At 39.1% G+C, this 13671-nt stretch overlaps 2 protein-coding genes across 3 annotated transcripts in view; both read right to left on the bottom strand.

The window, feature by feature from the left end:
- Positions 1-511: 511 nt before the first annotated feature.
- On the bottom strand, positions 512-1020 carry LOC109039172 (histone H2B type 3-B). Its single transcript, XM_019054555.2, has one exon. It carries the CDS (start codon positions 979-981, stop codon positions 598-600), a length of 384 nt encoding a protein of 127 aa, XP_018910100.2. The 5' UTR covers positions 982-1020; the 3' UTR covers positions 512-597.
- Positions 1021-5571: 4551 nt separating this feature from the next.
- LOC109039159 (galactosylgalactosylxylosylprotein 3-beta-glucuronosyltransferase P) overlaps positions 5572-13671 on the bottom strand; it is a 58851-nt gene continuing 50751 nt past the window's right edge. For both annotated transcript variants that reach the window (XM_019054536.2, XM_019054537.2), the window contains 3 exons: positions 11717-12051; positions 10891-11004; positions 5572-9305 (listed from right to left, as the gene is read on the bottom strand). In XM_019054536.2, coding sequence (XP_018910081.2) covers positions 9201-9305; positions 10891-11004; positions 11717-12051 — 554 coding nt within the window. In that variant the 3' untranslated portion in view covers positions 5572-9200. The remainder of the gene's footprint in view (positions 9306-10890; positions 11005-11716; positions 12052-13671) is intronic.

Below are 13671 nucleotides of genomic sequence, written 5' to 3'. Positions count from 1 at the left end.
ATAAACTTCTTCGAAACTTATTTTAATTTGTCCTGCAATAATAATCTGTCCATGAGAAAAAATAAAAAATCAGATGATGTTTGGTGATGCCCGATCTAGTTAGACCAATTCTCTCCTCAATTATAGTCTTTTATTTTAAATAACCTAAACTAGTCAATTTTATTTATCTTGTTTGTTTGTTTATTTATTTATTTTATTTATTTATTTTTTTTAAATTTCATTATTGCATATTTCGGTAACTTACTTGGAAAAGTGCCTGTAAAAACTGTATACCTACTTACCACTTAAGTGAAAATGTAAAAAGACCCTCCTCTCAGGTCTGAACATTATATTGTTTTATAGATCAATGTTTAATACTTCATAAAAAAAAAGAAATAAAAAAAAAAAAAAAAAAAAAATAGAAAAGACAAATCAACTCAACTTCTTACTTTAGTTCTCTTCAATTTGATCTTGGATCAAGAATATCCAACCTCATTTTTCAGTGAATCACAGTTTGCTCGCAATTTGTTGGCCCTAAAAAGGGCCGTTTTCAGGGGTAGCTCTGCACTCGGAGAGCCTTTCAAAAAATGACCTCGAGAGGTCGGGTAGATATCCGTTCTAGGCTGTTCCCTTGCTAGATACGTACTTGGTGACGGCCTTGGTGCCTTCGGAGACTGCGTGCTTGCACAGCTCCCCGGGTATGACGAGCCGGGTCGCAGTCTGGATTTCTCGCGAGGAAATCGTCCGAGTGTTGCTTTTCTTGCACAGTTTGCCCGCCTCGGTAGCCAGTCGCTCAAAAATGTCAGCCACGAAAGAATCCATGATGACCATCGCCCGTTTTGAAATGCCGACTGCTGGGTGGACTTGCTTCAGGACCTTGTAGACGAACGAGGCGTAAGATCCGTAATCTCGTTTCTTGGCCTTCTTCTTAGGACTTTCGAGAATTCGTTTCTTGGCTTTCTTTTTGGGACTTTTCTCCCGATCTGGAACTGTGCGAGCCATCTTGAATCTAGACAATTGGGATCTGAAGAGCGGCAGATCCGTCGCTGGTATTTATACGTTTATTGTTATCATCGAGTACCCAATCAGATACTAGGAAGGTCCGCTTCGTCTGATATTAAGGTGTTAGATCGAGATCAGTGGAATAATCAGGAATATGATCGCGAGGAACCGGAGTCGAAAGTGCGAGGTTGGGTCGCTGCTGCTTCCGAAATCATGATAACAGGTGAAGACAGTTCGTGGTCAATAGTCCAGCGCATTGCAAGGAGCTTGTCTCCCATTTCAGCAAGGTCGATGCGACTTGCTATCACAATATCACATTAGAAAGTGTTTCAGGTGATTCAACGGTTGTCGTTTTTTGCCGACGTGCGTGATATATCGCATCAATTCGTTCCATAATTTCAGCTACTTGTCATTTTTTTCGAATTTTGAGATCGCACTTCTGTTGTCATGCGACTGAAAAATTCATGTACCGAATTTGACAAAGAAATTCAACGTATTAAAGGCAGGGGTTTTTTTTAGAGGAAAAATATCGCATTCGAGTGCAGTTTCGATATCAGTATACTTGTCATTTTTTGTGTCAGGGCGACGTGCGATATATAGCATCAATTCGTTCCATAATTTCAGCTACTTGTCATTTTTTTCGAATTTTGAGATCGCACTTCTGTTGTCATGCGACTGAAAAATTCATGTACCGAATTTGACAAAGAAATTCAACGTATTAAAGGCAGGGTTTTTTTTAGAGGAAAAATATCGCATTCGAGTGCAGTTTCGATATCAGTATACTTGTCATTTTTTGTGTCAGGGCGACGTGCGATATATAGCATCAATTCGTTCAGCTACTTGTCATTTTTTTCGAATTTTGAGATCGCACTTCTATTTTTATGGGACAAAAGAATTCATGTAACAAATTTGACAAAAGAATTCATGTAACAAATTTGACAAAATAATTAATGTAACAAATTTGACAAAGAAATTCAACGCATTAAAGGCAGGGTTTTTTTCAGAGGAAAAATATCGCATTCGAGTGCAGTTTCGATATCAGTATCGAATGCGATATTTTTCCTTTAAAACGACCGCGCCTTCATTACGTTAAATTTCTTTGTCAAAGGTACATGAATCCTTCAGTCTCATGACAACAGAAGTGCGATCTCAAAATTCGAAAAAAATGACAAGTAGCTGAAATTATGGAACAAATTGGTGCGATATATCGCACGTCGCTCTGACACACAAAATGGCAACCGTCGAAACACCTTAAGGAGTATTTTTTTTTATCTTGGTCTCACCCCTGATTTACCGATTTAATCCTCAAAGAAAAAAAAAATAAATTGAAATGAAACTCAATCGAGGATTTTGAAACGTTGGATCAAAAACGCATTTTTTTTACTCTAAGGGTCGATATGTCAATTATTTTACGTGTATCTAAGTGCGGACAAAACTCAGAGAGTCATTATCGCTCATCATTGGTTTGATCAGTACCGTAGCTAGAAATATTTCATGGCGAGGAGAGAGGTATTTTCCGGTTGAAAATTTCACATGGTGGGAAGGGGGCAAAAAGGTATAATACTCATAAAAACCATGGAATTAATTACATTCATTGGGAAAAATTGACACAGAACTCCTTTACCTCTCCTTGTGGCCACACTACTGAATTTGACTTTTCTTTGGTCTCTTAAGTAACTCCGTTGAATTGTATGTTGACAATTTAATTTTGAATTTTTTATGAGAAATGTGAATGAAAATTTGCGGCCTCGCCAGTTTTTGAAAAGGGTACTTTTGGAAGTTCACTGCTACCATTAAAGGACTTTTGAAAGGTGGCTTTCACAATATCGAGTGGAGCACATAACTCACGAAATCGAGCCATAGACTTTTTCCGTATTCAAACAGTTTTATCTCATTAATATTCATATCCCGCGGCAAAATCCTTTCATTTTCAACTGACCCCCCTCCTATCGCGTGCGCTCTAACTGCCTCAAAACGCAATCAAAACTGTTAGCTTAAATAATACAACAGCTTCCTATTTGCCGATAAAATTTACATTTTTCGGGTTTATGACCGAGAGAGGGAGAATTTACCCTTAAAAAGTCGATAGCGACTTCGAAATACGTTCTTATAGCACACGACGTCAATAACTCTATCTCGCTGAATTTTTCGTTCTAGGCGTTAGAGCTCACGGAAAAAGAACTGTATTAGGAATTATTACTAGATCTCTGACTAGTAATTAAAATTCATGGAAATCCACCAGTCTGTACCTTGTGCTATTGTGCACGTCTGCAGTTTTAATCTAGTTCGGTCTAACGCTCCCTGAGGTCTAGTACTGACAACTAGATATTCCTGAGTTCAAAATGACCGCATATTATACATATAGTAAGTATTATTATCACGTCTCCTTATTTTCTTTCTCATCGGATCTTCAGTTTTTGGTTATCAATTGATTTAGTAGAGTCAATGCAAACAAACTCGATGAAAATAAATTTGTCCTAGCGATGGAGAAATTACTGATACGTACTCACAGAAAAATTCTTGGCAAAAAATATCCACCGAAGTTTTGTCAGAGTTTATTTCAGGGTTGAAAATTAGAAAATCTTTACGTGTAGATATCTCTCGTCATCTTGTTTGTGCACCTCGGTCTAAAATAAGGAGAGGAAGGGCTCAATAAACAGGAATAATGACGCAACCGATCAGCTATCAGCGAGTCGCTCAGTTTTTCCATAGTTGAATTCTCTCTGAATAGTCTCAACCTCGAGTTAAAATTTGATAGGTACTCAGAGTACTTCTTGTCAGATTTTAACTAAAAGATGAATCAAGAACAAATGGTGATTGACGGAGCCCGATTTTTGTTTTTTGCGCCCCCCATCCCCCGCTATCGCCTGAAACATTCCCCCCGCAAAAAAACGGATACTGGAATAGGTGCGAACTACTGTAAGACAGACAAAATGGAAAATATCAGTAATTAAAGGGTCTCAAAGGTAACTTCTAACATTAAATGCATGTTAAGTTGTAAAAGTCAAGTTTTCGTCTTCTTTGGTGAAGATATCACACTCGTAATTTTAATGAATTATTAATAACCAAAGCAAAACAAAATTGATAATATGCCAATCTCTAAAATTTGTTGCCCAGGTGCAGTTATTGCACTTGCTCTAAATCGGGCCTTGGTATTGAACCGGGCCCGAGATAGCAATTCTTTCCCTATGTCGTCAGGGTAGATACTCGAGTAGGTAAACACTAACATTATTTTATGTATTCCTCCTAAGGTCGCATCCTCATGTACAACCTCCGTGGTGCGCTCAGTACAATCTGCCCAATTCCTGGGCCAAATGTTCTCGTCATTATGTGTCCAGTACGTGCGGACTTAATTTTGAAGGGTTCTTGCAATAATACATGTCGCGACCGCCCAGGTTGGCCAATGATCAGCGCATCTGACTTTATTCATGTATTACTATATCATCCAGGCTCTATATTGTTTGACATTCATCCATACTATCCTCCCTCTGCTTCAAAATATATTCCCTCAACCTATTTCATAGTGATGATACGATAAAAATAAATACTTCACTCGAAAAAAAAAAAAAAAAAAAAAAAAAAAAAAAAACTTATTGGATCTACAGTTCCGACTCTAAAATATAGGTTCAAAACAAAATCGGATTCGGAAAACGAGAAAAGGCGGCAAAATCTCTTATCTCCTGAGAGTATTGTAATATCTAATTTTGTCATTTTTCGGTGATGCAAGAGACAGCACCTTTAATTAGTCTAATTAAGAGAGAAACCAAACACTCAATTTGGCCTGGAGCGGCGCGGTGCAGAGAGCAATGATGACGAGGACTTGAGATGAAAAGGAGAGAAGCCCTCGGCGCGGCGGTCGGCATGTAACACATATTAGCGCCTACAAGACTGCATGAATACTTCACGCATTGCGTAGAACACAGTGCGGCCAGTGTGAAACGCATAGCGCCTACAAGACTGCATGAATACTTCAAGCATTGCGTCAAACACGGTGTGGTCAGCAGCAGCGGTCTGCGTGAAACGCATAGCGCCTACAAGACTGCATGAGCACTTCAAGCATTGCGTCAAACATAGTGCGGTCAACGCGGCGCGGCAGAAGTTAAAATTATAAATCGCACATTTATGTTTGTTCTCTCATAATTTTTTCGTTCATTTCTTACAAATGGAAGGCCTTGTCCATTTAGAGAGAAGTTTACGGAACTTAACTTTCGCTCATAGTTCCGTGAAATTTTGCTAGTGTTGATACGGCTTTCACAAAAAAATGTGCCCAAAACGAGTGAACAAGTCTCATGCACACACTGGAAAAAAATACACATTGGATCTAGAGTCCAGGCTCTTGAAAACATTGACAAGAAAAAATACTCTTAATTCAATCAGATTTAAGCTTAAATCAAAAGGAAATCCGCTCAAATTAAGAGGCTTGGTTCTTGGTTTAAGCTTAAATCTGATTGAATCAAGAGAATTTTTTCTTGTCGATGTTTTTATGAGTCTGGACTCTAGATCCAATGTGTTTTTTTCCAGTGTTACATAGTAAGGTAAGAAAAGTCATCAGGTAGAAAAATAATTCATCAATAAAAGGAACAACAGCAGTCATTATGGAAGTTATTCTTTTAATCAAATGAGAGAAGAATAGAAAGTTAATACAAATGAAAATCTTAAAATTAAGTAAAAACCAGGCAACTTGGTGTGCACACGCATGGTGTTTTTCTGATGAGGAAATACCTATAGGATAATCTACTTTATGAACTGATATAAATAACAATAATTACATCACATAAGTAATCAGCGACACCTTCAATTTTCAAACTTTGACTATGCTATAATACCTCATTCGTGAGGAGTAACAACAATTTGATTTTTTCAATAATTTTAGTAGCTGTAGGTAATTATCGTAATTAAATGACACAAAGAATATGAACGTATCTCGCAGGAAATATTTGTAAATTAAAAGTGACCACAATAAATAGCAGTCCATACACAGGTATATCGGCTCTAAAATGGAAGAAAGGGGGAACAACAATTGGACTGCATTTTGCAGTGAGGAACAACAAAATTTGACTCATCTTTAGAAGCACATATCTGCAATTGGGAAACTACTAGCACACATAATGTTTCTAAAATAAGCCAGAGTTTGTAGTTCTTAATTGCAAGATGTGGTCCAATTATAATTCGTTGTTCCTCTGACGTAAGGGCGTATCTTAATTTCCAGGTGAGCCCAGTTCCACATATGAATCCATGCTTTCTGGGGCTCATGCGAGATACGCTTTTACGTGAAAGGAGCGACGCATTGGTTTATGAGAGGATAATTTGACGTATTTCTGCCAAACGGAACTATTAGCATTAAGACAAGAGCCCTGAGACCTATAGAAATATATGCATAACAGGGCTCACGTCACAATGCACACACTGGAAAAAAAAGTCGCTTGGATCTAGAGTCCAGACTCTTGAAAACAGTGACAAGAAAAAATACTCTTGATTCAATCGGATTTTTACTTGGATCAAAAGGAAATCCGCTTAAGCTAAAAGGATTGGTTCTTGATTTAAGCAAAAATCCGATTGAATCAAGAGTATTTTTTCTTGTCTTCGTTTTCAAGAGTCGGGACTCTAGATCCAAGCAACTTTTTTTTTCCAGTGCATAGTTCCATCTGGCAGAAATACGTCCAATGAACTATATCCTTACATTTTATTCCTCTTCGAATGGCTCCGTGATGCGTGAGTTATTTCAGTGTTCAGTTTTAGAAATGCATACCTTCGCCAATTTTCTTCCAAAGATATTTTCCGTGTGTAAGAGGGTGAGGAAGGAAGTGGGTGTGTGTTTTTTTTGTTCGGTAAGTTCATTCTACGGAACGATTTTAAAGATAAGTTACATAAACTTATCTGTATAAAAATAAATAATTAAAACTATCAGGATAAAATACGTAATCCGGGCAATGCGAGGGTGTAAAAACCTGTGAGGTACAAATTGAAAGAAAAGAGTCAGAAAAATCGTCTTTTAGGATGGGGGACAGTAACGCTGATTTTTTTTCCCATCAGTCACTCACAGGTCAACCATAAGTCATGTTGTATCATGGTAACTTGGTAACTTAGAAACCTTTTTTTTTTTAAATCAATGTAAACTTATTTAGACAAGTGCTGACTAGCAAAACACAATATGTAGTAGTAGTATAATCCTCAAACGTAGCCTAGAAAAAATTATTTGAGGTGTAAATCAAACCTGGCATTAGGCATAATTTATTCCCTACAATTGTTATTTTTTTTCTTTCGTAGTTAATAGGCGTTTCGAAGGAGGCAGCGTTTTTCTCTCCAATACCTTTCAAATTATAATGCTGAAATCTCACCTTTTCTTCCCCACCTTTCAAATGTGTGATATAAATAAGTGAACGACTACCTATGAGATATCATTGAAATTTAAAAAAAGACGTTGTATTCGTGAAATCTGAAGGTAATACAGCAAGTTGCCTTTAGCTAATACAAGTAGAGAGCTGATTTCATCCTGCTGTTTCAGCAGTATCGTTCAAAACAACATTCATTAAGCTTTGAACTTTCGTGATCGGATGCTTTCAGATTATATTACAATGAAAGTACATATACATTGAAAATAATCGCCTGCGTTAGAGAGCATCATCAACACTGCGGTAGCGTGGCGTACTTTGCGGTTGCCAATTAAACCTATGGAAAAGGATCGATAAACAGGGTGTTCGTGACGAACACTTTAATAATCGATTCTTTACCGTAGCTTCAAATGTGAAAATATCGATAATTATCGATCATTCATGCCTCGCTACTGTAACTCTGTGTTTCACAACCAATGCATTTCAGATACGTAATTTATTATACTAGGTATGTGGGTTTATTCTCGAAATAAGGCTACATTTTAAAGCATGTTCGATGTGTAAGAGTAAAAAAGTGCCGATCGTAAAACGTAAGAGCGGCGCTCAGCAATAGAGCCACATGCGATATTTTAATCTATACAATATTTCAAATGTACAAAATACAAAAATAGCCTAATATAGAAAGAAAAATAAATAAGAAAACAAACAAAACAACGTTAAACAGAGGCCCCGTGCATTTTGAATGCACGAGAAACCTTGCTGACTAGATAGTGTCATGAGTTCTTGTATGATAGAATTATCACATTAAATGAGTCGAGGCGAACTGAAGGGCTAGAATCATCAAACCTGTTCTGCGATACATCGATCGATCTGCCATTTAAACCTATGGAGAAGGATCGATAAAGAATCGATCTTTTACCGTAGCTTCAAATGGGGAAATATCGATAATCGACTATCCACGCCTCGCCCCTGATTTGTGGGAGAACGGGGAAGCGCTCTGTAACCAATTTTTCTTTTGAGTATCAAAAATAAAAAGGATACCGATTCCAATAAATAAATACAAATAAGCGAACTGATAGTAATGTCGAATTCCGTGCCCTCTTCCCAGAGAAAAAGGACACCTCTCTTTTTTCCTGCATTCATAGCAGCGGTGTACAATGCAGTTAATTTGTAAGTCCATCCTCCAAGTTGTTCATCAACACAATGGTATAATAATGGTTTATCGAGGACAATATTTTCTGATATGCTGTTTATATATCTATATCCATTAAATGAGGAATAAAGCATGTAGCTATCCGATTAACTTAATAAAAGCCTCTTTAAAGTCATTCCTTCTTAGATGAGATCGTGAAGTCAAAACGTAACCAAGTCTGGAAACATCCAGCACGCGTTATTTCAATGGCGTCTCATACCATTCTTCGAAATACGGCGAGTAAAATGAAGAATTATAAAATCGAGTGGGTAAAGCACTCACTCAGATGGCTATGTCATGCACATGTTTCCATAATCTACAATACTCCTGCCAGGGCAAAATTAGGATCGCAAGTTGTTTCAGGAATTTTCCAGAAATTTTGAAAATGGTTCTTATTTCAAAACTAAGTATAATAGTACTGCTTCCTGTGATAATCTTCTTTGTTTGTTTATTCGAGGTTTCATGCATGCAAAAAATAGGCTCGAATGAATTTCATAATATTAAATGAACATCAGCGCATTGGACATTTTACAGCAATATGTATCGTGACTAACCCTGCCAATGTTGCCGTTATCGGGATGGGGGGGATAGGGGATATCACCTTCACGAGCGGAAGAAACCATGAGAAATACAAATCAATGAGGAAATGGGCATCGAACCTATGAAGGCAAGCTTGGATTTAGTACAGCAGCGTGTCATACGATGAACCGCTTTAAATGTAATAAATTCGTGCTGTTGTACTTTGCATCCAACGCTCCAGCCGGTGAATTTTTCTTAGTTTGAGTGTGCCACACGTAAATCTGCGAACATTGCAAATTCAAATTAGAAGTTGAGGCTAGAAAATAATTGGGCGTACGTGCGAAATGGAAATGTGTGTAAATGGAAAGATGGGGTCTGCTTGTTAGTGGTCGGGCCATAAGAATGATTGGGACTTTAAAAGCGCCAGTGACGTTGCAACGGGCCACTTTTACAGGCCAATTGTTTCTTGTGCAGCTTCTACGAGCACACCCCATCTTCCCACTTGCACACAGTTCCTTTTAGCATTAACACGTCCAATTTTGTTGTCACATGCATGTTTGTAAAATGTGTAAATGATCTACGATCTACCCAATACACTCTTTCACTCATTAAGTTTATCCTACGTAATAATTATTCCTTTAGCAACCGCTCCGTTGCAGTGATTTCTTTTTCAGGAGAGGGTTACTTTCCTCTTATTTCCTAGCCTTATAGATAGCTCATTTTCAATTAAAAAACAAGTTATACAGGGCTAACTTTGTTTTTCTCAAATAATTATGGTAAATGGATGAACATATGAGGTATGAATTTCATTGCATGTATAAGGTGAAGAAATCGCTTGAATAAATTAAAATAGGAATTAATGTTCACATGGAGAAAGGATTGTGCAGACCATGAACGAGAAAAACACTTTACATTCGAAGTGAGGACATGGTGTGAATCGGAAAAGAGCGTGTCCAAATGATCTACCTTGCAGAACTGGCACGGTGCGGCGCCTTGATGCCACTATTTTGACCCATGTGAAGCCCGCATTGCATATTTTTTAAATTGAAGGCGCGTATTGTCTGCTACAGCATTGCAAAAAATGAGACTTTCGTGGATACATTTATTCGTTCCAATGTAAACAAATATAATATATTTCTATATTTATTTTTTCCGCATGATTCTCGAAGAGCACAATAATTACTTTCTAGAATCAATTATAAGAGTTGATCCTTAATTTTCTTTTCTTTTTTCGTCAAAAAATTGGTCAAAATCATCATTTACGTGACTTTAACTCTCTAAATGTGAAAGTTCACGGAATAGAGGACCACAGCACTGATACGTTGACACCATCACTTAGAGATGAGGGAGGGTTTTGCGAGAATTTGGCAGCATAAGCGCCTAAAAATATTCAAAGAAGCGAAACTATGACGGTTTGAAGTTGGCGATTCAAAAAAGGTGGTTTTAAAAGAAAGTGATTTGCATTTTCAATCTACTATAAGCAGAGCTCAAAAGTTTTGGGCTATAATGTACTTCCACGCCATTCCTCGTTCAGAAAATGAGCCAAACTGCTCATGTCTCATTATTCTGGGTACAAAAGAGTCTTACATAATTTTGTTAACAATTGAAATTCCGATTTCGCGACTTCTTAGACGGCTCTCCTCCGTCCCCTAAAGCTCCTTTTTCGTGGCATCGGCGGATTTAGCGATCGGCCATTACTGTAAATTAAAACCTGTGGTATAGAATCGATTATTGGAGGGGCTCAGGTGCTCCAACAATAATCGATTTTTCACCATAGGTTTAAATGGAGAGACAACAGTATCACTGCCAACTTGCTAAATCCGCTTCTGTATCGTGAATGGCGCATTATGATGAATGATTACTTACCTTGGTACAGTTATCGGCTCTGAGTTCTATTTCCTTCGGTTCGAAAGGTGCTAAACTTTGAAGAAACCCGTCCTCCTCGAATCCCGGTTTGTAGGGCATTTTTGCTGCTGGCCTCTGCAAAAAAAAAAAAAAAAAAAATTATATCCATTACCGACAGGATTTTGTAATAATTTCTGAGTTATTGCGTATAGAAAGATCTCTGAGTTTGGGGCTGGAATTTTTGCACCGATATGAAAAGTTCATTCTGACGAACTCGGAGTGCAGTCTTGCATAGCTGCTGCACTATTTGGTTCGTGTAATCTTACTCTCAGTGCTAGTAACTGTATGTATACTCAAATCAAAAAACTATTGGTAATATTACGAGAAAATTCCCATTGGAACTCGTGCGGGCCAACGGGTCCCCACTGGCATTCGCGATGGTTCCCATTGGGACATATTGGAATTTCATGGATTCCATTGGGTCCCTATTGAAATTTCATGGATCCTTATATTCCGATCGGATGCCATTAACCATCTATTGGTCCCTATTGGGATTTTGTGAATCCCATAGGGCGCCCATAGGAACTTGATTGGTCTCCATTGGAATCCAATGAGCTCCCATAGGACCGTTTTACCAGGGCAAGATACAGTGGCGTGGCGTGAATTGCGATATATCGATTGTCATGCCATTTAAACCTATGGAAAAGGATCTATAAACAGGGTGTTCGCAGCGAACACCTTAATCATCGATTCTTTACCATAGGTTTAAATGGCATGACAATCGATACATCGCAATTCACGCCACGCCACTGGCAAGATTGTCTCCTCTTCAACCTCTTGACCTCACCTGAAGTAGGAACTTGATGTTGACGGCGAAGCCGGCCATGTCGACGGGGAACTTCCTACCGGCGACCCAACCGTCATAGAACCCCTGGAACACGCCGTTCTTGACGATCGGAGAGCTGACCCCGTAGCCGGTGCAGAGACCGACCGGCCACATGGAGACTTTCTTGGTGAAGCGCATCTCGTGGAAGATCTGGATATCGTAGGTGTTGTCGTCGTCGGCGAAATAGAGGACTCCGTCGGTGGTGTGGTTGCGAACCCAGTTGATGCCCTTCTCCCGGTTGGAAACGCCGCGCGGTTTCAGACCCTTCTTCTTCTTCAAGTCCTCCGGCATTGGCGCTGAAATCAAATGCAGGTCAAATTAGTAATGCCATGTCCGTAGCCGTTCGTAATGAAAAATATTTAATAATTAGGTACCTCCAACCTCCAAGCTGATGCGCTGGATGTTACTGAGGGATAGGATACTGTGGCAGGACAACCGATTCAACCGATGAAAGGATGAAATTGTTCGAGCCGCGGTTGTGCCGTGGCCAACCAGCGGAATCTTCAGTACCAGATCCGCAAGTTATGAAAGAGGCATATTTATTTCTGCTCAATTTGACCGAAATTTTAACTGCATTTTGTTCCTTTCCTCAAATCTAATCTCCATTATTATTTTTTCCCTCTCAAGCGAAGAAAACTTTTGTCAGTTGGAGACAGGTAGTGGAGGGGGCATGAGCGGAACTGGGAACTTCTCGTTGAGGGGGGGGGGGCAGAGGGACACCTCATCAAGGAAGGGTCCATGGAGGAAAAAGAAGACACACCACTAAAGGGTGAGGGGGTCTGCCCTAAGAGGGTCTGCGGGACTCATCTAGCTCAAAGAAAAATTTGAGGTACTTTCCTAACTTAAATGGGGGTTTGGAGGGCCTCCCTCGGAAAATTTGAGAAAATCGAGTCGTCTTGGGAGCAATTTGACGTAGTTCTGTCAAACGGAACTAAGCGCCATCGGAGGAGGAAGGTAGAGGGGGGCTTGGATTGGCGGCGGAATCGGGCGTCGGGCTCATTCCGTCCTATACTCGTAATGCTTTTCCATGGCGCTTAGTTCCGTTTGACAGAACGCGCTATCCGACATTCTAAATTCCTCAAAAGGAACTCAATTTGGCGCTTACTTCCGTTTGACAGACATACGTCCAATTAGAAGCTGCTCTCAACAATAAGTTGATCGAAGTACAATCATTTCTACTATTAAAACCTTTCTTCTTTATTTCAGCCCCCCTGCATAGTAAGCAATAAATTTCCTCTTCCATTCTCTCTGCATATCTCAATATTCCCTCTGTTCCTCCTTCTTTTTTTTCCTCCCAAAAAATGTTGGGGCACTTCACTGATATTTTTTGTTTCAGCAATTGACTCACGATCAAGACTACCAGATTTCGTCGTCTCCCGGTCGAAGGAACGTACCTCCATTCCGAGTTCGCCAAATTGACTCAAATAAATAATTTATTTTACAAAAATGTAACCGTGCAATTTTTATCCTACAATGTTTCTGATTTTTGCATGAAATCCGCGGAAAAATCAGTGAACATTTTCCGTTGGAAATGCCTAAGATTCTTCTGGATAATACGCAATTTGCGAGGGGCAATTTGTCAACACTGAAATGGAGTTACGTTCTTTCGTTAGGGAAACTACGAATTATAAGGGCTGCAGACTGATAGTTGAAAATGATCGACAAAGCGATAGACAAAGAAGACATGAGGAGGATGGAGCGATCCTATTGGTAGAAGTGGGTGGTTCTTATAGACTAAAGAAGAAAATTAAGGACAAACTATAAGGTCTCTCGTGGATTGCCGTTAGTAAGTCTATTACCTACCTCCTTTGTCCATTGCAACCACCGGCTTCCACCAATCCCAAGTAGCAGAGGTTGCAACAACTTGCAACCAAATCGTTTGATTCTTGCAACAAATAGATTGATGTGCAGATTGC

The sequence above is a fragment of the Bemisia tabaci genome, chromosome 6, assembly GCF_918797505.1.
Source record: "Bemisia tabaci chromosome 6, PGI_BMITA_v3".
In the NCBI taxonomy this organism is placed as follows: Eukaryota; Metazoa; Arthropoda; class Insecta; order Hemiptera; family Aleyrodidae; genus Bemisia; species Bemisia tabaci.
Note: the sequence above shows the minus strand (reverse complement) of the source record. Positions and strands in the feature narration are given on the sequence as shown.